This window comes from Anthonomus grandis, chromosome 14 (assembly GCF_022605725.1).
Source record: "Anthonomus grandis grandis chromosome 14, icAntGran1.3, whole genome shotgun sequence".
NCBI classification, from domain to species: domain Eukaryota; kingdom Metazoa; phylum Arthropoda; class Insecta; order Coleoptera; family Curculionidae; genus Anthonomus; species Anthonomus grandis.
In genome coordinates, this window is record NC_065559.1 from 14360026 (window position 1) to 14383674 (window position 23649).

Sequence of the window (23649 nt, forward strand, 5' to 3'; positions counted from 1 at the left end):
AAAAAATAAAACTAAAAACGGGATTTTAAAATATAATCTCCGAACATTCCACTGAAAATTAGCATATTATATACACATGTATATCTTCTGTTACATGTTACTATTTCTTGTATTATGTTATTATACGCATTATCACATTTTATATATCACCCTACTTGAATTAATTGCCAATTATTTGTTCCATAAGTAGTTTAGATTTTATTTGACCAGAGAAAGCTCCCAAGGGCATTTGCTTTATGTCATTGTTTAAGCCATTCCACATTTGAACAGCTACATACTTAAAAGAACGTTGAAATGCTGCGCTTCTATGCAATGGTACGATAAAAACGTTATTTCGTGTGGCATGCGCATGTTCGAATTCTTGAAACTGACTTCTTAAATTAAATGGTTGATTATTATTTACTATGCGATATACAAAATTATACATATGTAGCTTTCTTCTATTGTTCATATTTAATATTTTATTATTATTGAGATAAGGCGATATATGGTTTCTGTAGGGGATACTATAAGAGAATCTCATACAGGAATTTTGGACTTTTTGTATAATTTTTTTATTTTGTGAAGATAAAGAATTTCCATAGACTACGTCACCATAATCAAACAATGACAAAATAAGACTATCGCACAATAAGTACTTTTGTTTTGCCGATAAATTTCGCTTAAACTTAAAAAGTTTTTTTAAACGTAAATAAGCAGTTTTCGTTTTATTTTTTATGTGTAATTCAAAAGAGAGAGAGCTGTCAAATATAATGCCTAAATTTTTTGCCTCGGAAACAACAGGAATTGAAGTATTATCAATAGATATAGGATTTAAGGATAAGTTGTGTTCGAGCCTTTGCCTTATATTAAAGTTGGAGCACATAATAAGAATTTTAGATTTTGTGGCATTAAGCTTAAGATTATGATTTTCTGCGTATTTATGTAGACTAATTAAATCACTATTAAAATTTTGATAGAATAGATTTATATTATTAAGGTGAATTGGAATATAAACTTGGGAATCATCGGCATATTGTTGCAAAGTGGCGTGTTTTATTACTTTGTACATATCAGCCACGTAAATAGAGAAAAGTAACGGCGATACTATAGAGCCTTGAGGTACTCCCTGGTTAAAAGGTGTAAATTCTGAGTAATGCTTTTCAGACTGCCGAACCACCATAACACAACTGTCTCTATTACGCAAATAATCCTTGAAAAAATTTACACCGCTCTCTGAAATACCAATATATTTTAATTTTGCCAATAACATATCATGGTTAATCGTGTCAAAAGCCCTACTAAAGTCCAATAAGGCCATACATGTTGGCTGACCATTCTCCTCATTTACCCTAATATCATTTAAAATACCCACCAAACTTGTAGACGTGCTAAAGTTTTTTCTGAAACCGGATTGACAATCGGGGATAATTTTATGTTTATCAACAAAATTTGAAATTTGATTAAAAATATGTTTTTCCAGAATTTTAGATGATGCTGGTAGAATACTAATTGGTCTGAGATCTTTATGCTCTTTTGGATTTGAATTTTTTGGAATCGGTTTAATAATTGCCCTTTTCCACACATTTGGAAACTTTTGTTGAAGAATACATTCGTTAATAATATGCAATAAAGGACTTAAGCAAAAAGGCAAACACAATTTTATATCTTTTATAGAAATACCATCGATTCCCGTTGCATTTGATTTAATAGTCGAGATTATTTTAATCATATTGTCTTGGTCCAAAAGCTGGAAATTAAGTTTTATATTATTTATGGTATTATTTTGATAAAATTCAATACATTCTTTACTGACCTTCTGAAAATAATCCTAAGAATCCTAAATGACCTTCCAAATACAATACAATATTTTACGTTAAATAATTTTTGAAAAGCATGTAAAATTAATACGCCTGCAGACTCAACTATAGGCTCGTAACTAAAGAATATGTATATTAATTTTTGTTTTGTTTTTTCCTTTTTACCTTTTTTAACAATAATGGTGCACACATTCGCTTTTTAATTTAAAATATATACAAGTATACATTATTAAAAACTGTCGGGACCGTCCATCATTCGTCTCTCGCCATTCGCCGTTTCTTCCGCCTCCCTCTAGCCTTAAGCTTTTAATTAATTATAATGGGAAAGTAATATTATAAATAAAAATATATTATAATATTAATTCCTTATATTGACTCTTAGCGCACACTCGTGCAAATATGTTATTATTCTTTCTGTAATAATTTATTCAACTTGAGGATCTTTTTTTGTGTTTTTTTTAGTTCCCTTATTAAATAACTTTAGGTTGACTGGTTTTTCGCACTCTTGGCTTCTTTTGTCGGTAGTTAAAGAATATCGATTGTTGAAAATCGCGGGACAGATCTTTTTGCCAAGGGACGATTTATTTATCATAAATTAATATTTCATAATAATTACGTATCAAATTAATATGAGAATGTAAATACGTAAATTATTGTACTAGTTTTTCTACTGTTTTATTCGTATTTTGTAGTTAAAAGTTGATTAGTAGGGTTTATTTAGGGTTCTACTTTAGCTTTAGCTTACGTTTAGCTTAATATATTCATCTAGAGTGTCTAGTTTTGAAATAGTTCATCTTGTTTTAGGGCCCCCTTTTGGCCCCAATTTAGGTTATTTATGTTATTTTATGGTAAATCCCTGTTTATCCTTATCCCTGTTGATTTTACATTTTCTAGAATTTGTAAACTTGCTTGCTTTGACTGTCAGTATTTTCTTGAAATTATTAGTCTTTTTCGGCAGAAACGCGGTGAAACACGAAACTTGAAAATAATTTCGAGAATTTTCTCATGTCCACTTTTAAAATAATAAAAAAAAATCTTTCTTTTGGCCGAAATCCCTTTGGAACTAATCTACCTTTATACTTAACTCTATTTCCTACATAGTGTGATTTAATTTAAAAGGATTACAATCTATAACCGTTATATTTTCAAGTATTGTTTTTCATTCAAGAGAAGAATTTCCTCACATATATAATTTTTCCAAAATTTGTGCTTTTGATGACTGTTTGACTCTTACTAACCTATCAAAAATGAAGCATTAAAGGACATATGTTAAAAGTGATTATTTAAAATTTAATCATCGTAATAAAGTGAAGTCTTTTTTTTCTGATATTTTTTTACTCCATTCTCGTCTTTATTCTTTTCTCTATCTATTTCAGTGCGAAGATTCATTCATCAAAAATTATATTGTTTATACATTTTGCTTGATCCTAAACCCTACAGCCATTATTCGCATGTGAAACTTCTATGAAAAACGCATATGAAATTTTTGGTTTTTTTAGGTATCTGACAGTAAACTACTAAAAACGTTTAAATTTTTGAAATAAAATTTTACATTATGAAACAACTTAGATCACATATATTGTTCAAAGAAGTAATTGATATAGAATTTAATAAAAATAAGTTGCACAAAAAAATGATTCCTCCTAATGTTATTTAGACAACTTTGATTGTAATAGTATTGCCCTTCCTTTTCAGGTTATAATCTATTGAGTCTCTCAGCCCTACCATTCATTTCTGGGTTGTAGGGAACTGAGTACGTAAATCTAATACCTATGGATTCACAAAACTAATTGATTAAAATAGTATTAAGTGTCTTTATCGCATTTTATTGAACCAATCATATAGCCAGTTACTAGGTTAGTCCAGGCTAACAAAAAAATTTTCATATTCCTTAAGTACTCAGATATATCACTTTTATTTTTGATAAGAGCGATACACACTAAAACGAGTATTATAGATACTAGACCCACAGTCCCTACGCACAATCTCTAGAACGCATTTTGTCACCTATGTAGATACCCTATTTGGTAAACGAATACTTTGACTGACTACCAACAGAACAATTTTCAAATTCTCTGTTAATTTATTTATTTTGTTTAACTAATTTTTCAAAAGTTTGATTTTATTAATTTAGTACTAGCCTTAACCCGCGGCTCGCATTTTAGATTTTTTTAAATCATCGTTGCTTAGAACATTGTACCCATAAGTACAATATTCTAAGCAACTAACAACATCCCGGATCAATTTAGATTTAATAGCATACGATATAAGAAGTTAGTATGTTAAATTTCAAGCTATTTCATTCCGTATTTTTTAGCTATTAGTTTTTATTTTCACAAACATGTGACGTTATCAAAAATAACGTAAAACTTCTACATTTAGATTATTTTGCTTTTTATTTCATAAAAATATAATAATTTTATACAAATACACATAGGATGAATTTTAAAAACAACTTTAAAATTGTGCTTTTCTAATTTTTGAATGCTTCACATATTATAGCTATTTATGTATCAAGGGCATTGTAAGGACAATAATGCCCGGAAGGTCGAAATAGTAGCCCGAGGGCTAGGTTTCCGCCTGATGGGCATTAGAGTCTAACAATGCCCGTGGTGCATACAATGCGCTATGTTTAACCTAAAGATTGATTTTTATGAACAAAAATAATTTTAAAATTAATTAAAAAATAGGGTCTACCTGTACAGGTAGGTATACGTACCTACCTACAGAAATTTATCAAGTGACTTGAGAGTCATTTTTTAAGAGTGATTATTTAAGTTTGACTTTGATGTTTCTGTCAGTTAGTCAGTTGGCATTTTTTGTTTAAATATTTGCTTAAAATGGAAGAAATTCCACAAAATATAAGAGAAAAGGCCATAAAAGCGATCGAAAAGCTTTTGCCAGGTAAATCAAGACAACAGTATGATCGGGAGTATGGCATATTTGGTATTTGGAAAGATGCCAACGCAATTGTTCAAATAACTGAAACCGTTCTAATGGCATATTTTCAGGAACTGGTAAGTTATTGATTTTATTTTAATAGGTACCTATAATGAGTTACTTATTATATTGGGTATTACGTCACTTATAGCAAAAATCAATTTAGAAATTTTTATCTCACACGCTCAACAATTGAAAAGAAGAAGAAAATAGACTTATTCACGTATTTAAAAGAAATATGAACTTAAATCTGTAACGATACCGTTCGATATACTTAATTTAATTTAAGTTCAATAAGTTTTAAATACAATAACTTACTTGAGGTATAATAGATTTTTTATATACCCAGGAGCTGAGGTTCAATCTATTAATCTCTGAGCTCGTTTCTTCTTTTCAATATCCTACCTAACTTTGTTATGAATATTACAATTAAAAAACGATAAAAAACAACAAGAAGACCTACTTTTTTTAGAAATACCTAATTTGAACCAACGTTTCGGTAGTTACATCTACTACCGTTATCAAGGTAATTAAAGTAAAATTAAATTAAATTAAAAATAAAATATACTTATCTTTCAAATTTTCAGCAATGTAGTCTCATTAAAATTTCTTCCCAATTCGAAAATACTTTATATACTTTTTATATGATTTGACGGTTTATTAATAGTTTGACAAACTATTTTGAAAGATAACAAAAATTTCAAAGGTTACTTTTTTAAAATTAAAGGGGTGTGATCTTTATGTAAATTAATCATAGAAAATACATGAATATCAAATATTTTAAATCATTAATTAATTTTGAGAATACTCTGATCTACTTCTCTCTTTAGAATGAATTTGTCACAACAATACAGATTTTACTTAGGTACATATGTTTAACAAATTTTAATATTTTTAGTCGGAAAAAAACAGTCCGAACTATCTCTAGACCAAGTATTCTACCCTAAGGTCTACGTTAATGGTCTATAAAAATATAGACATCTCGCAATACCATCGTCTCATATCTTTTTTAAAAGTTAAGTCGAAAGGATATAAGAAGTTGTTATGTCCCGAAGAAGTCTAAAGTTTTGGAAGGAGAACAAATAATAAAATTTATTAAGAAGGCTCCTGATGATATCTACTTGGTACACAAAGTCATATTGGTAATGGGTGTTTTTGGAGGTTTAAGACGAGATGAGTTGGTCAAAATGACCATTGATGTTATTGAAGATAGAGGAACGGTCTTGGTTATAAAGGTACCAGAAACTAAAACTTTAACTTCAAAAAGTTTTACTATCATTGAAGAAGATTTAGGCGCTTTAAATTTAATAAAAAAATTTATTTCCAACATAAAAATTACAATTTTGAAATGTCCCGGAAAATGTAGCTGAGCCCAGTATAGAATGGTCGGTGTTTTTTGTGATGGTAGAGGTGGCGCTATTTTGTATAGTTTGTAAATTGTCCATTAAAATTATTTTTGCATAAAATGGATGTTTATTCTTTATTATGAGAGAAATAAATTGGATAAGAAATAAAATTTCCGGGCATTATCATAATGCCCGCTTATAATGCCCTAGGTGTGATAGCAGGTATTATAGCTACCATAACATATTCCGTTTCTAAGGTATTATAAATCAATAATAGATAGGTAAAACATAAAATATATAACATTTTTTTATACAGTGCTTTCATTTCAAAACGAACCACCCTTAATAACTTTCTTAAAAAAAAAAACACGTCAAATTAGATATACAGGGGGACGTTTAATTATGCATTTACTGAAGTTCTGTCAATCACCTCCTCACCTCCAGCTAACCTCACTTTAATATGTCAAATGGGAACCCCCATCGTGTGATACATCATAGTAAGCAGCGTAAAATTCTCTATTCACCGGTAATAAAAAAAATTAAATCGGTAAATGTGTAAGCAAATAGTTAGCGAAAATGTCTAGAAATGAATATTTACGCCAAACTTTGGTATTTTAAATGAATACTTTTAGTGTGGTACCTACATCATTTTAAAATTCTTACATTTTTTATAATAGATCATCAAAAAAAAAAATAAGCAATTTAGCAGTTAAAATGTGTGGTAACAAACTACATTTGGTTCAAGCAAATTAACATTTGTTAAAACTGTCAGTTTGACGCGTGCAATTTTTTAATTTTAGTTAAAACAGTGAGTTAATAAAATGGTGTATACGCTAGCCGAAAGAATAGAAATAATTTTCCTTTATGGAGGTCAAGATCGGTGTGCTCGCAGAACCGCGAGAGCATTTAATGAAAGGTATCAAGATAAAAACGTGAGCCATAAATACGTATTAGAATTGATACGAAAATTTGAAAAGACGAGATCGATTTGCAATAAGAAAAAATATGAAAATAGAGTTGTCCATAAGTGATGTGCCAGCGAATTGACGACGATCCCCATTTATTGAAGAACATTTGCTTCGGTGACGAATCGACCTTTTTTTTAAATGGCCTGGTGGACAGACATAACTGTAGATACTCGGATAATGAAAATCCGCATGTTTTTCGGGAAGGTCATACCCAATATCCCCAAAAATTAATGTTTGGGCAGGAATTTATGGGAATGAAATAATCGGGCCATTTTTTTGGAACAAAATTTGACTGGCAAAATTTATTTAAACCTTTTAGAAAATGCAATATACCCTTCCATCATCTAATCTATGGAAAATCAAGTAGATCAACATAGTGCTATATTATTGAATGAAAATAATATACATTTTCAGCAGGATGGAGCACCCGCGCACTTCACTTTGGTAGCTCGAGAGTGGCTTGATGAAAATTTTCGAGAAAAGTGGATTGGCAGACGTGGTGCAATCGAATGGCCTGCGTGGTCTCCGGACCTAACCCCACTAGACTTTTTTCTTTGGGGCTACTTAAAAAGCAAAGTTTATAAAACCCCACCTGAGAGTATTGAGAATTCAAAAAATAGAATATTTCAAGAATGCAGAGAAATTAGCGGGCAGACCCTTGCCAATGTTCGTAAGGAGTTTGAAATTGGGCATTTTTATTGTCTTGCTAATAACGGCGCGCATGTTGAACATTTAATAAAATAAATTTGTTAAACTAATTAAATTTGTTTTTCTACCCTATCGATTTACACTTTAATTGCTTCTTGGTCAATCAATTTGATTTTTTTACAACCATTGATAGCATAATGAATGCCCTTTAAAATAATGTATCACACCATGGGGTAGCCATTTCACATACCAAAGTTTGGCGTAAATAAAATATTCATTATTTCTAGACATTTTCGCTAACTATTTGCTTACACATTTACCGATTTAATGTTTTTTGGTACCGTTGAATAGAGAATTTTTCGCTTCTTACTATGATGTATCACAGGATGGGAGTTCCCATTTGACATATTTAAGTGAGGTTAGCTGGAGGTAAGGAGGTGATTGACAGAACTTTAGTAAATGCATAACTAAACGTCCCCCTGTATATCTAATTTGACGTAATTTTTTTTTTTTTTTTTTTTAAGAATGTTGCTAAGGGTGGATCGTTTTGAAATGAAAGCACTGTATATTCAATTCATATTTTTACTTACCCGAGTTTATGCTGAGTAGTTTTTTTTAACCTTAGTAACTCATATTTTTGTAGAACTTTATGTCTATGTTTCTGAAACTGCGTGTTTAGGTTTCTTCTGAAGTTCTTGTATTATAAAAATATCGAGTATTATAAAAGTGCCTGGTATATTGAGAAGGTACCAGAGTCAACAACAAATATCACATTTTGATTTTTTGGTGTCATACATATCATCGCATGTAGTTGCAATTAATGTAATCTTCTTCCTTCTTAAAAGTTCATTAGCCTCTCCTTTTATCTTCCTTTTTTGTGTGTGAATGTTGAGCCCATAACTTGATGATTTCTTTTTCTAAAATAACCAGGCTTACCACAAATCAGACATGTAAATCCGTATTTGCTGATAACTTGTACTGTATTTTTCCACTTTTGCACCACTCTTTGTGCGAGTTTTAAGGTGGCTTTTGAGTTTGGAGGTGTAAGAAAATTTGTAATAATTACTATTTTTATGATTATGATTTTTTTAATTATTTTGGAGTAGCTCACACTTCTTTATCTACTAAAAAACTATAGTTAAATAAAAAAGCCATAATTCATACTCTTATACTATTGAAAAGATCATTGGTTACACTAAAGCAGAGCGTAAACTACGGTGTCATCTGGCGAGAGTTACCAGCTGTTGTCAAAGCGTTGGAATACTGCTATAAGTATTATACCACTATGGAAGAATTTCTGTTGTAAACTGACCATGTAATGACACATTTAAAATGGATCCAGTTTAACAATCCGGAGGGTCAATTGGCAAGATGAATGAATGATGAATTAATGCAAATCCTGATGCCAGAAAACTTTTTTTACGGAATTCACTGACACAAAAGGGCAAACTCTATGGTACTTAAATAACACAGGTACCGCCAGTACTACGAAAGTATCTGTAGATATTATATTAAGTTATGTAAGTTGTAATGTGCGGGAAAGACGCGCTTTGGTTGGAGTTGATTCCCCAGTCTTGCACTGCTTTATAAAAAGAAGTCCTGATCTACCGACGTTCTAGGCATCTGCATCGAGTAAATCTTACTTGTATAGCTTTAGGTGGAATGATATCGGCCAGTTCAAAAGAGCATTTACCGTGAAGGCATTGATAAAACAGAGTAAGACCCACCACCTTCCTTCTATGCGCCAAACTGTCCAAGAATCTAGTTATCTCTGGATCTCCTATAAGACGTATCACCTGAAAGCAATTAAGCAGCTTCAAAGTATATTTAGGTGCAGAACTCCATATACAGCCTTCTTTATATTTATAGCAGCCCGAGTCTTAGCTGTGTAAACCTCAATTAATAGTCCTCATAATTAAAGGAAATAATAATAGATTTAGTAGAGAAAAATAATTATTAGACTTAAAGGAAACACCAATGTACTGTCATCTGCAAAGCTGTAAATTAAATTATAAGTCTTGTCTAGAAGATTGATATACAGAAAAAGCGTATGGCACAACATGCATCAATAAGCGTTACCAGCATTAATTTAAAACCTCTTGCAAGGTGCGTCCATCGCAAGGTGTGATCCTCGGTTCTCAAGGAACCTTCCAAGCCAAGCAACCAGGGTTAGTGGCAAACCATAATAATAACGATACTTATAGAAATACGTGATAGAACATAATAAACTTGACTCCCTGTCTATAAAATGCAAATATTATATTTTATGCTGATTTTAATATTAACTTGATTTATGTGTCTGCTGCTCAAAAATCTCTTTAGTACATCTTCGATTCTTTTGGTGTTGTAATGCACTCACTAAGCCAAATAACTAAAATTAGTCCCAGTGCTATAGATTATGTTGTGTCATCATTTGATCCAGTATTTTTTGACTGTCATACTTCTAGTCTTGTAATATAGACATGTATAGACTTATGATATATATAGTCATTAGTTTTCTCAGATGATGAGTAGTACTAACAATTTTTTCTGCAAAATTTAAGCAGAAAAGTTTCGCAGCAAAGTAATGCAGACACTTTTGAGATAAAAATTGTCTAAATTTTAAATATCTATGCCTCACATCTCTCTGGAATACCCGTATAGAGACGTTTGTAGCGTATTTATAAATACGTTATTCAGTCAAGCATTTAAGTCCTTCTCACTAAGGCTTTTCAATAGGCCTGAAAAACAAACAACTTTCAATACCCTATGTTTATTATTTACAATATATTACATACTTAATCTTCAACTTACTCAATAATCAAGATATAAAAAGTTTAATGCTTTATTATATGCAATAGGTAAAATAAAAAAAATTTATAGGTATTAATAATAGGAAGAATAATAAGTTTACCTAATATTTCTTAATTTTAATAAATAAGAAATTAAAAATTAAATTTTATAAAAGTTGACCAATTTATTAATTTATATTGCAAATCTCATCCTTTATCTCCATTTTCTTTTTCTATAAAGTCAACCTATGAAGATTAAGGTAGTTTAATTATATAATACTTATATTACTTATATTAATTAAAAAAAACTTATTATTATTACTATTTTTGTGTCACGGTTGATGGTAGGTTTTAACCAAAGTAGAACGTTTATGGAAAACGAGACGTTCGATTTTTTAAGTTATGGTTAGTTTTGACCCATAATACAATTTTCACGATTGTTCATTGGGAAATATTTCTTAAAACCTTCTATTATTTAATCACGTTGGCCATGAAAAATTAACAGCTTCAATTATACTTTGCTTCAACAGTTATTTCTTTTCATTTTACATATTTTGCAGTTGCTTTGTTAAATAATGAGCAAATGCGTTATTTATTATCAACAAACTAATTGTCAAATATTCATACTATTATTTTTTAATCGTCATATTTAAAGCTTACCTAAGATAAATGTTTATTTACTGCTATTTCAATACATATTAAGCTAAATGCTCAAATCAAAACAAATGCAGAAGACGTTACACCCAGAATATCAAGTTGATATCCAAATACAGTATTAAAAAAGACTCAATAAAAAATAATGGAAAATAGATTTAAAAAAATAAATACGTATCTAAACTTGAACATTTAGATACGTATAGGACAAAATTAGAAACCAAGATTCAGAAAGCCATGACATTTTTTCAACAGCCTTCTATAATAATATGCATGTTCCACAAACTTTACCTTTACTAATTCATTCAGTATAATTTATAATTAAGCGAATGTTTAGTATTTTAGGTTTATTAACTTGTCGCGTAAAATTAGCGTTTTGCGGTTAAGTTGCGATAAGTCAAGGATCTTTTATTCACATAACAATTATTTATAATTGCGCTAACCCCCAATTACTATAAACTTATTTTCTACTGTTGCATAATATAGGTATTAAAAAAATAACACTATACATGGTAAACCCAACAGTATTAGTTTTCATGGTTTATTCATTTTCTTATTACTTATTTTCATTCATTTAACCACAAGTTAATTTTATAAACATAAAGGTAAAATAATATTGCTTATTAATCAAATCACCACCTTAAGGGATAAAACTACATTCAATATGTTTTATAAAAAGAAGTATGTAATTTATAATAAATAATTTTAATATAGCTACAAAGCAGTTAAATAAAAGAGATTTATTTCTAAAATTTAATAATATAAGAGTTTACTAAATTAAAAAAAAAACAAATATCTTAGAAACTCATTTTTCATAACTAAACCTAAATATTTTATGCGACTCACCATATTTAGAAATATTGTTGTAAAAGGTATAATTGCTTCGGTATAATCTTTTGATTTAGATTCTCCTGTAATATTTTGTCGGAAATAGCTTTCCAAATCGGGAAACTCGTCATACTTTTTGATTATATTATCCTGTTCCTAAAAACACCAAAGTGTACGTAAGTTTAACACATTTAAAATAGTTTGTTGTTTTAGGCCAAGAATCCCATTTTGGCAATAATTAACCAATTAATTAAATTATGCATTTTATTGGGGAAGTAAGATAATACTTTTTTAGTAAATAAAACAAAATAAGATAATAAAAAATAAAACCAATTTAGACTAATTATAAACTCAAACGTTTAAGTTTATAATTAGTATTTAAGATTTCGAGACACTTTATACATTTCGTTATTTAACTCAATACAAATATAATAAAAAAAGAATATTATAACCACAATCAATTATATACAGGGTGTTCAAAATTCAGTGCAAATATTTTAAGAGCATATTGTTGGAGTCGAAATGTGTTTTTTTTTCCTTTAAACATGTGTCCTATAAGCTCTCCCTCAGAGCTACAGCCCGGGCAAATTGCTTGAAGAAAATCTACAAAGAAAGACTACAGTTATACGTAAAATCTTCTGTAAAATCTGAAAATTTGCATGTTTTTATTTAGTGTTAAACAATATATTAGAATTATTAAATTTGTATTGTGTTTTGTGTAGGCTAAATATAAATAATCCTAACGTATCGTTAAATAACGATATTTCATTTTCTATGAGAGCCACTTTCTGTTTTTTTTTCTTTTACTTATTTATGAAAATCATAAATTAATTTATTAAATTTATGATCTTTAACTAATAACTAGTCAGGATTCACCAACAAAATTTCCATAAATTTTTACTTTTATTTTTTTTAACAAGCAAAATTGAATTATTGTGATGTGTTTATTTTTACTGAGTGTTTTCAATTAACAAGGTTATCGCACATACTATAATGGAGGGGATTTTAATAGTAATGATGCTCTGATAATGTTTTTTGATGACAAATTGCAAAATAATATAGAAATCTTTACAGGGGTTATTGACTTAAAAGTCGCAAAGAGCAGTACAGTAAATAAATATCTATGTCCCATATCAAATTGTGGTTTTTTGCTCTGTATTAAACTAACAACTAGATATGACTCAGACTTCTACTTACATCCATTTTTTTATCAACAGCAGCACAACAACAAAACAAATAAATTCCCTCATATTATATATTTGTGTCCTAGATCACTATCCAGTTATGGTCAATATATCGCAATATAACACTAAAAATTATCTTTTTACAAATAAAGATAAATATACTAAAAGAAAAATTAATGACTTGGAAGCATTTGCAACAAATACTTTGTGGATGTCTGTAAAGAACTAGAGCAAGAAATAAAAGTGCCCGTTGAAACTTATTTATTCTCAAGAAAGCAATACACTAAAGTAAATAACAACTTAAGTTCCTCAGAAATAATTAAAATCGGCGTTTCTTAAATGAATATAATGGGACCTATTCTTTTCATTACCTATATAAATTCATAACTTGAATTAATTTTAACCTGTTGCAGTATTTGCAGTATATAGGGATATAACATGAAATTTAAGTACATTTATAATTTATTCATGTCAGCATATTTGAATATATTATATATTGAATATTTGATTCCTTGTAAATATTTAATTAAATAATAATAAAAAATTTGGTTTCCTTGATAAACAGAGAAGAATTGTCTAAAATGTGATTTTCTATAGTATCATTGGAAAGCATTTTTCAAGATAATGTATCATTTGACTATGTATCTTTTTATTTAAGATTTTACGGCTGTAACTCAGCCTGTTCAAAGATGTCATCCTGTATACACTTTCCATTAAGATGGTTGGTTTTTTTATGTGCGCCGAAATGGAATTTTAAAATTTTAACAGCTCTTTTAATTACCTTTCCGATAATGTATCACACTTGCATTTCCAACACGTAATTTTGGTAATAACTCCGTGAGCGATGGAGAGATAGGTATATAATTTTATAGTGGTGACACTAAATCCTCATTCAAACTACAAGACACCTCATTAAAAAGGTAATTAAAAGGACTATTCAAAACTGCAAATGATCAATACAGCGCCGACAAAGAAAAACAAAGTTGATGATGGCTCTCTAAAGACAGAACGTCGTATTTTAAATTTAAAGGTGTCATCGTATAGGCGAGAAAAAATTTTCACAATAATTTATTTACCTAATAAATAATTTTGTTATATATTTTTAAATAACTCTAGAAAAAATTTAAAACGATTTTGCCAAATTTCAGTTTTTCGCAAAATTTAAGAAGTATTTGGATTTTACAATATTTTATTATAAAAGGAAACTATATTGCTCAACTTTTCTCCTATTATACCACCTCTATTGACGTCCTGTATAACTGTGATGCCGGGTCCTTAAACAAAATTTTCGTTTTTTTTTTATGTTAGTATCTTCTTATAGTTTTAAGTACAGTTGTAACAACTGGTATTTGAGAACTTACTTTTTAAAAACATTATTAATTAAGAAGTTATATTACCATAGGTATTAGGTCTTATGAACTATTTCAATTGTTCTTTATAATATTTACGTGAAACCTACTTATATCAGTTATATATTATATCCCTATTTAACTCATAAGAAACTGTACAATACCAACCAGCTTGCCGAATCATCATTTTGCCTTTTCCTATTTTCAGCATTTTATAAACTTCAGCTTTTATTGTACGTAAATTTATTATTTAGTCTAGAATTAACTCTGTACTGTATAAGACATATCTAATTTGAATAAAGTTTTTTTTAAAAACAGAGTTCCGTAGTATCGTTACGTAATTGGCGCAGTCGGGCTTTTAGGACTCTCTCACGTTCTTAGCATAAAGTACGGTTCGTTTTAACGATTTATTGGGAGGTGAACCTTTTGTTTTCGGGAGTGCGGTTTTGGACTTTACGACGTTTTCGCGCTTCTAACCAGTTGGGTGAATTGAGTAGCTCAACGAGAAGATCCGGAACAGTACTACGTCGTTGACGGAATATCAACGTCGGAAGCAGCCAGATCCAGAGACGAGACTTCAAAGGGACATTGAAGGGCTACGTATGGACAAGATACTGGTTTTGCTGTAAGTACATTTAATGTCATTTAGAGTGTCTAATACTGATAGTGATAGCTCATACGAAAGTTCATCATCTTCAGATACAGAGAATATTAATTCTGGCTCACCAAGTTCTTTTAATTTTAAGTATCGTTCAAGATCTCCTTTAAAAGTAAAAGCGAAAGCACATCGCAAAAACTTTAATAAGGAAAAAAGAATTCAAGAGAGTAACTTTGACAATTTTAATATGCCTCACGAAGGTGCAGGAGCTTCGACTCCAACCTTTCCTTCTTTAAAAAAGGAATACTTAGACATGGTTCCCGAGTTTCATGGTGAAACGGAACTACTTCCTAGTTTTTTAAATATTTCGGAAAAACTTGTAAATAAATTTTACAATACTTTAGATTTAACTGATTTTCAAAATGAATATTTAATGTCAAGTTTAATTTCTAAAATAAAAGGTGAAGCCGCAATAAATATTTCATCTAGTTTAATAACAAATTGGCAAGAATTAAAAGATGCATTACTAAATGCTTATGCTGATAAGCGTGATATTTATACGTTAAATATCGAAATGGCAGAAATAAAACAAGAAAATGAGACACCATTCGAGTTTTATAATAAAATACAAAATTTATTAAATTTGCAAATATCATTTATTTCAACACATTCAAGTGTGATAGAATCTCCAGTGCTGTCTCAATACTGCCGAAATTTAGCTTTAAGGGTTTTATTAAGAGGGTTAAAAGATCCAATTGGTTCATTAATGAGAACCAAAAATCCACAGGATTTAAATACAGCTTTAAATATGTTAGTTAACGATTTTCAAATTCAGTCAGCGGAACAAAAAAGTTTAAAAACGTTTAATAAATCTAATAATAATAGGCCTAAATATCCAAATATGCTAAAGAATTTTAATTTACCGATAACAAACTATAGCCATAATAATTATACACATTTACAAAATCAAAATCAAGCCAGTAATTTTAGGCAACATTTTCAAACTCAAAATTTACAAAGTCCAAGCAATATTGGTCAGAATTTTAAAAACACTCAAAACCCAACACAAACAAATTTAAACACACCAAACACCACAAACGTTTTTAGGCCTAACCAAAATAGATCTTTCCCTGCACCCACACCAATGTCAATTTCAACGAGAAATACTTTTAAGCCACCCCTTAGCAATAATTATTTTAAAAATCAGCGAAATAACCCAAATAATATTGTTGAGGAATTACATAACATTGACGAACAATGTAATGATAATATATTTTACGAGATTGATGACGAAAACGATCAATCCGATTGTATTATTGAACAGCCCTGTGAAAGTGACGAGTTTTTTCGGTCACAAGCCTCGGTAGCACTGACACCATTACAAGATTGCCAAAATTCCAACTGATGAATTTTACTTATAACGAAAGCAAATTACCATATATCATATTTCCTGAATTTAATTTAAAAGTCCTTATTGATACAGGTAGCACAAGATCTTTCGTCAAACCTGATATCGCTATGAAATATTTTAAAAATTGTAGAAAACATGATCCGTTTCAAATTTCCACTGCCCATGGTACATCAGTTGAAAATTTTAGCACTCTAATTCCCTGCTCTAAAATATTTAAAACAAAAAAGTCTCTTGATTTAAAATATTATATTTTTGATTTTCATAATTACTTTGATTGTTTACTTGGAATTGATAATTTAAAAAAATTAAAGGCTATGATCGATTTAAATAAAAATATTCTTTGTACGCCAGAAACTGAAATAAAACTTTCATATTATAATGTGATGACCCATAATACAAATTTCATAGTACTGCAACCAAGGTCAGAGCAAGTTATCAAACTCAAAGTAAAAAATATAAAAGACGGTAACGCGATAATACCCCACTTGAAATCGGATAATCTTGAAATTCCCGAGTGCATTGTGAAGGTTGAAAATAATCACGCCATTTGCTCTATATTAAATTCGTCAGAACAGCAGAAAACCGTTGATTTTTCCAACCCAATAGAGGTCATAGACTTTTGTGATTATGAAATATCAAGTAACCTTAATAAAAATGAAAATTTAAATAACGTTAATTTAAAAAAATTTAAATTCGATTTTTCGAGAATTCGGCATGAACATATGAATTCTGAAGAAAGTGACGCAATTTTTAAACTTTTAAGGGAATATTCAGATATTTTTTATCAAGAAGGCGATAAACTAACATTTACCAATAAAATTAAGCACCATATCAGGACAAAAGATAATATTCCCGTACACACCAGAACATACAGGTACCCAGAAATACACAAAAAGGAGGTACAACGTCAAATCAAGGACATGCTGGACCAAAATATAATTAGGCCATCCCATTCGGCTTGGTCTTCACCAATTTGGATTGTCCCCAAGAAAGCTGACTCATCTGGACGCCAAAAATGGAGAATTGTCGTCGATTTTAGAAACATTAATTCAAAAAGCATAGGCGACTCCTATCCACTACCAAATATAACCGACCTGCTGGATAAATTAGGGCGCTGTCAGTATTTTACTACATTAGATTTAGCCTCTGGATTTCACCAGATCGAAATCGCAGAAGAAGATATGCAGAAAACGGCATTTAATACAGAAAACGGACACTACGAATTTCTTCGAATGCCGTTTGGGCTAAAAAATGCTCCGGCGACGTTCCAGAGGATCATGGACAATGTTCTCCGAGGATATCAAAATGAAATATGCGCCGTATATTTAGATGATATTATCATTTTTAGCACCAGCATCCAGGAGCATATAACCAGACTAAAGAAAGTATTCGATCGACTTAGAGAAGTCAATTTAAAAGTCCAACTAGACAAATCGGAATTTTTGCAAAAAGAAGTGTCATATTTGGGCCATATAGTCACACCCGATGGTGTAAAGCCCAATCCTGACAAGATCCGAGCGATAAAGGAATTCCCAATACCAAAAAATCAAAAAGAGATCAAAGGATTTCTTGGGTTACTAGGGTACTACCGTAAATTTATTAGAGATTTTGCGAAACTAACTAAACCTCTAACAAAAAGACTAAAAAAAGACGCCACTGTAAACATTTCGGATCCAGACTATATCAACTGCTTTGAATTTTGTAAAAACCTTCTAACAAACGAACCCCTTTTACAGTATCCAAATTTTGCCGAACCTTTTATTTTAACCTGTGATGCATCGAACTTTGCTCTAGGAGCGGTACTTTCACAAGGAAAAATTGGATCTGACTTGCCAATAGCATACGCTAGCCGTACCTTAAGTGAATCAGAAATCAACTACTCGACAATAGAAAAAGAACTCTTGGCAATAATCTGGGCAACCAAATATTTTAGGCCATATTTGTTTGGGCGTAAATTTAAAATCGTCACCGATCATAAGCCCCTCGAATGGCTATTTTCATTAAAGGAACCAAACTCAAAGTTAATAAGATGGCGCCTCAAATTAGAGGAATTTGATTATGAAATCGTTTACAAAAAGGGCATTTTAAATAAAAATGCCGATGCCCTTTCTCGTATGGAACTAAACGCTAATGAAACATCAGAACAACAGCAAAATTTTTCTTTACATGACTACATAAACAAATTGGTTTAAGAACTTGAACAAAACAATAGAGAAAATAAATCTGTAATAGTTGAAACGGGAGATCTGGATAACACAGAAAACGTAGCTGAAGACGATAGTAACGAAACCGTACACTCAAATCACGAGAATCCAGTGATAGGAATACCAATCGTAGATTGCCCCGTAAATTATGGAAAAAATCAAATAATTATCTCAGAAGTCAATTTCTCTCCTGCAGATACTAATAGGGTCAATCTTTTATATCGAACAAAGAAAAGAATCCATGTGCAATTTTCAAAAAATAACTATGAACAAGAAATGGTTAAATTCATTAAAGAAAATATTGCCCCAAAAATTAAATATTATTTATATTTTGAGGATCCCTTATATGAAAAATTTAGCAGTGTTTTACAAAAATATTTTAATAAAAACTCCCAAATATCCATGATAAAATGCACTAAAAAATTAATAGATGTTACCACCGAAGACGAAATTAAGAATATAATCCAAAATCACTATGAAGGAAAGACAAACCACAGAGGCATAGAAGAAACGGAAAAACGTATAAAAAATATTTATTATTGGCCAAATCAACAAAAATCAATTCAAACATATATAAATGAATGTGAACTCTGCCAAATTACCAAATATGACAGACGACCTCTTAAATTAAATTTTAATATTACCCCAACAGCTACAAAACCATTTCAAATTTTAAATATAGACAGCATCACTTTGGAAAAATGTAAATTCCTTACCATCATAGACTCTTTTTCTAAGTATGCACAAGCATACAAATTAAGGTCATCACAAGGAATTGAAGTAGCAAATAATTTAATAAAATATTTCAGTCACCATTGTATACCAGATCAAATCATTTCTGATAATGGCTCAGAATTTAAAAACTCTATTATTTCTGAACTTTTGACAACGCATAAAATTAAAATTCATTTTGTTAGCTCGCAACACCCTGAGTCAAACGGGCTTATAGAACGTTTTCACTCTACCCTTATTGAACACATTAGACTATTAAATAATCAAAATGAATATAAAAATGAACCTATAGAAATAAAAATTAATTACGCTATTCTTGCCTATAATAATACAATTCATTCTGTAACCAACTTAAAACCCTATGAAATTATTACTGGGCATTTAGACACAAATTCTCCACTTGATATAAATATTGATAGTCAACTGTTAAATAATTATATTTCTAACCACCGAGATAAAATTAAAATTTTATACAAAAAAATTAATAATGATATTCAGAAGAAAAAACAAATGGATATAAATAAAGCTAACGAACACCGTGAAGAATTGCCGATAATACCCGATACCGTGTACGTCAAAAATAAACAAAAACAAAGCAAAACTCTAAATAAATATAAAAACGAACAACTTAAAACAATCGACCCCACTTTAAAAACTGCAAAATTAAAAACAACACACGGTAATACGGCTGAAAAAATACATCTTTCCAATGTAAAAAGGCCTAAAAAGAAACCCTACAAGTTTCAAAATATTTCAGGTTCCTTTCGCTTGGACAAGGAACAGAAATAAGGGACATCACCAGCAACTTAGGCATCCTGCCTATAAATCTAGGACCTGCAAAACTACAACGTACAGATCACACTTTTGTACACTATTTTAGTCTAGAGCCCCTTTATAATGAATTTATTAATTTAAATGAACAATACAGTAGGCTTAAGTCGTCCCTCTCGAACGGCACGTATAATTTCGATTTAGACAATTATTACAAAATTGTAAATATTTCCCAATATTGCATTTTTGAAAAAATTGAAAATATACAATTTTATAAACATAACCGCACAAGAAGAGGTATAATTAATGGCTTGGGTTCTATTGTTAAAAGCATAACTGGAAATTTAGACGCTCGAGACGGTGAAAAAATTTACACAATTTTACAACATCTTCAGAAAAATGACCAAAATCTAGAAAATCAAATTAAAATGCAATACTCCGTTAATAAACAAATTATCGAAAATTTTAATAATACTGTCCAGAGTATTATGCACAATGAAAATCTTTTAAAATCAAGAATATTGCAGCTTAACCAATTAATTAAAGAAAATGCTAGTTTCAAAGATATGCTTTTTGCCAAGGACTTGTTTAATCAACTAATAGCCTTATATAACTCCATACTTAATACTTTGCAAGATATCGAAAATTCAATTACCTTTTGCAAACTGGGCGTAATGCACCCTAGCATAATTAAATCTAAAGGTTTGTTCTATGAATTGCAAAAAATTGCCACACACTATAAGAACCAACTTCCTTTCGATGTGAAACTCGAGAACATAATAAACTTCGAAAACATTATAAAAATCTCTTGCAAAATCGATTCTAACAAAATATCGTATTTTTTATCACTCCCCATAGAATATACAATTTTAATTTATATTATTTACTTCCAACTCCAACAAAAATTAATTTTCAGAATATTTTGCAATAATCCCAAAAATAAAATATTGTCTGAAATCAGAAAACGATGAACTTATTAGGCCTCTTAGTGACAAATGTACCGGAGGTAAACCGTATCACTGCCCAAGCACGTTGCAGTCAAAAATAATTAACGCAACTTGCGAAAGTAAAATTTTGTTTGAGCAAAAAACCAGTACTTGCCGCTTCCTCAAACTTCATGTTTTGGAAAACCACATAGAAATTATTTCTGAATTAAACCAATTTTTGGCAGTATTTCCCAAAGCCGAAAAACTAGAAATTCACTGCCAGTCGCAAATAGACGTAAAAGAACTTAAAGGCATTTACCTAATTAAAAAAGGAGCTTGCAAAATCTTTTACAGGAAACAAATGCTAATTTTTCAAGAGACATGCTATGGAAGTCCTTTGGTCATTGATGCCTCTAAGCTTGAGTTCACACCTAAAAGTTTCCCGAAGTTTCACATACAGTTGGAAAATCTGCGCCTAGATACTCCAGCGCTAAACCCAATTATCCCATTAGAAAACAGCACATCAGCCGACCAGTATTATATACCAAGCCTGTGGACAACCACTCTGTATATTGGTCTAATAGCCGCAGTGCTCTTTTACCTTGTTTACAAGAGAAATATCTGTTGGAAACGGACCAGAATTAATGTCGAAGATCCTACCTTGCAAGATATTCCCCTACAGCCAAGATGCCCAAGAGTAAATCTTCCAGGGGATGCTTCGTTCTAAGAGGGGAGGAGTTATATATTATATCCCTATTTAACTTATAAGAAACTGTACAATACCAACCAGCTTGCCGAATCATCATTTTGCCTTTTCCTATTTTCAGCATTTTATAAACTTCAGCTTTTATTGTACGTAAATTTATTATTTAGTCTAGAATTAACTCTGTACTGTATAAGACATATCTAATTTGAATAAAGTTTTTTTTAAAAACAGAGTTCCGTAGTATCGTTACATAATTTATCTTAAAATTTGTTCCACATATCTTGTGTATTTTAGTTTTTAGTTGATTAAGTGCAACAGGCCTTTTATTTAAAAACTTTACCTTGAACACAAAATGAAGAAAACATTATGTTTATTGTTGGAATTATAACTTGTCTTAAGCTTTGTTGGTAATGTTGTAAAAATAGCCTTTTATACATATCTTTGTATTAATTTTTGTCTCAAAAACATATTTTGGTAAATAGTTAATTATTTGTTTATAAAATTTAACTTGTAAGAAATTTCAACATGCCCTCCCCTTAAGTACATCACTATATTGACCACCTAAATGACACCACTGTGGTTGTGGTATGTTTAAAAAAAAAGAATAAAAACATAGTTGGAGTTTTGTTCGTGATGATCAAAACAAATTAAAAAAAAAAAATATTTTATTTCGATTGACAGCAAGTACGTTAACAAATGAGCTAGTTAAACTTAAAGGTATTCTAATTTATAAGTTTTAAAAAGTGCTTAATAACTAAATCTTATCTGTGCAACCAATGCATCCGCCTACGTCTGGTTTATACAAAGTATTTATTATATACAGAGGTCTAACTTTGGCAGTATCGTCCTGTCTTAAAAAAGTAACCAACGCAGCCGCGTAACCGGAGATTTCAGCGTCGTTGAAAACCTGACTCAAAGAAGCTAAAAGCTAAGTCCACGCAGCTTAAATAAATCGTTCCTAGATTTGCCGCTTCGGCAGCACCACACGGTGCACGAAACAATCGGTATCGGCAATCCGATAGTCGACCGGGTATATTTTTTAACACAGTACTGCATATCTTCCCAAATATTCAATCAACGCTATTACTGTAAACGATCATTATTTATGGGTTTTAGAAACCGTATAAAAATATTGCATGTGCATGATGTTCTAAAACAATTTTTGCAGTCGTAAAATTTTTGTTCCGACAATGTCTAGCACTTCAAGGTTCTTCTAAAATACTTTTTGAGTCTGATAACGGAAATTTTCTTAAGGCTGTCGAGATGATTGCCTCATTTGATCCTGTGATGAGAGAACATCTTAGTAGAGTGTAGAACTTTCAGGAAAATTCTTAAAAAAACTCATTATTTAGGCTATCAAATTCAAAACGAAATTGTAGAATTAATGTCTTCTAAAGTAAAAAATAATATTTTAAATATGGTACGCAATTCCAAATATTATTCAATAATTATGGACTGTACCCCAGATATAAGTCCCACAGAATAAATAAGCCTTGTTTTACGTTATGTGGTGTTAAATCAAGATTGTATCTAAAGAAAAACTTCAGATACAAGGGAGTTTTTTAGCTTTTAGCCCAATATTCGATTCTACAGGAAAAGGACTATTTAAGTTTGTAGTTGAAATTTTACAAAAATTAAATAGATTTATTTAATTAAACAGATTTATAGAATTTAGATATTAAAGACATGAGAGGGCAAGGGTATTATAACGGTGCCAATATGCGTGGAAAGCATATTGCTTACACAAACGTATATTGGACGTTAATCTTAGAGCTTTTTTTGTGCCATGCGTTGCACATAGCTTAAATTTAGCA

General features: G+C 30.3%; 1 protein-coding gene and 1 long non-coding RNA gene across 4 annotated transcripts in view; one reads left to right on the forward strand and one right to left on the reverse strand.

Annotated features, from left to right (window-relative positions):
• The window catches only part of LOC126744656 (uncharacterized), a 113806-nt gene that overhangs the window by 43714 nt on the left and 46443 nt on the right, over window positions 1–23649 (reverse strand). The window contains exon 2 of one of the 3 annotated variants that reach the window (XM_050452174.1): window positions 11973–12110. The exons of the other annotated variants lie outside the window; for them this stretch is intronic. Coding sequence (XP_050308131.1) covers window positions 11973–12110 — 138 coding nt within the window. The remainder of the gene's footprint in view (window positions 1–11972; window positions 12111–23649) is intronic. 3 annotated transcript variants of the gene reach the window in all.
• The window catches only part of LOC126744665 (uncharacterized), a 30968-nt gene continuing 11938 nt past the window's right edge, over window positions 4620–23649 (forward strand). Inside the window, exon 1 of the long non-coding RNA XR_007663277.1 lies at window positions 4620–4816. This is a non-coding gene — a long non-coding RNA (uncharacterized LOC126744665). The remainder of the gene's footprint in view (window positions 4817–23649) is intronic.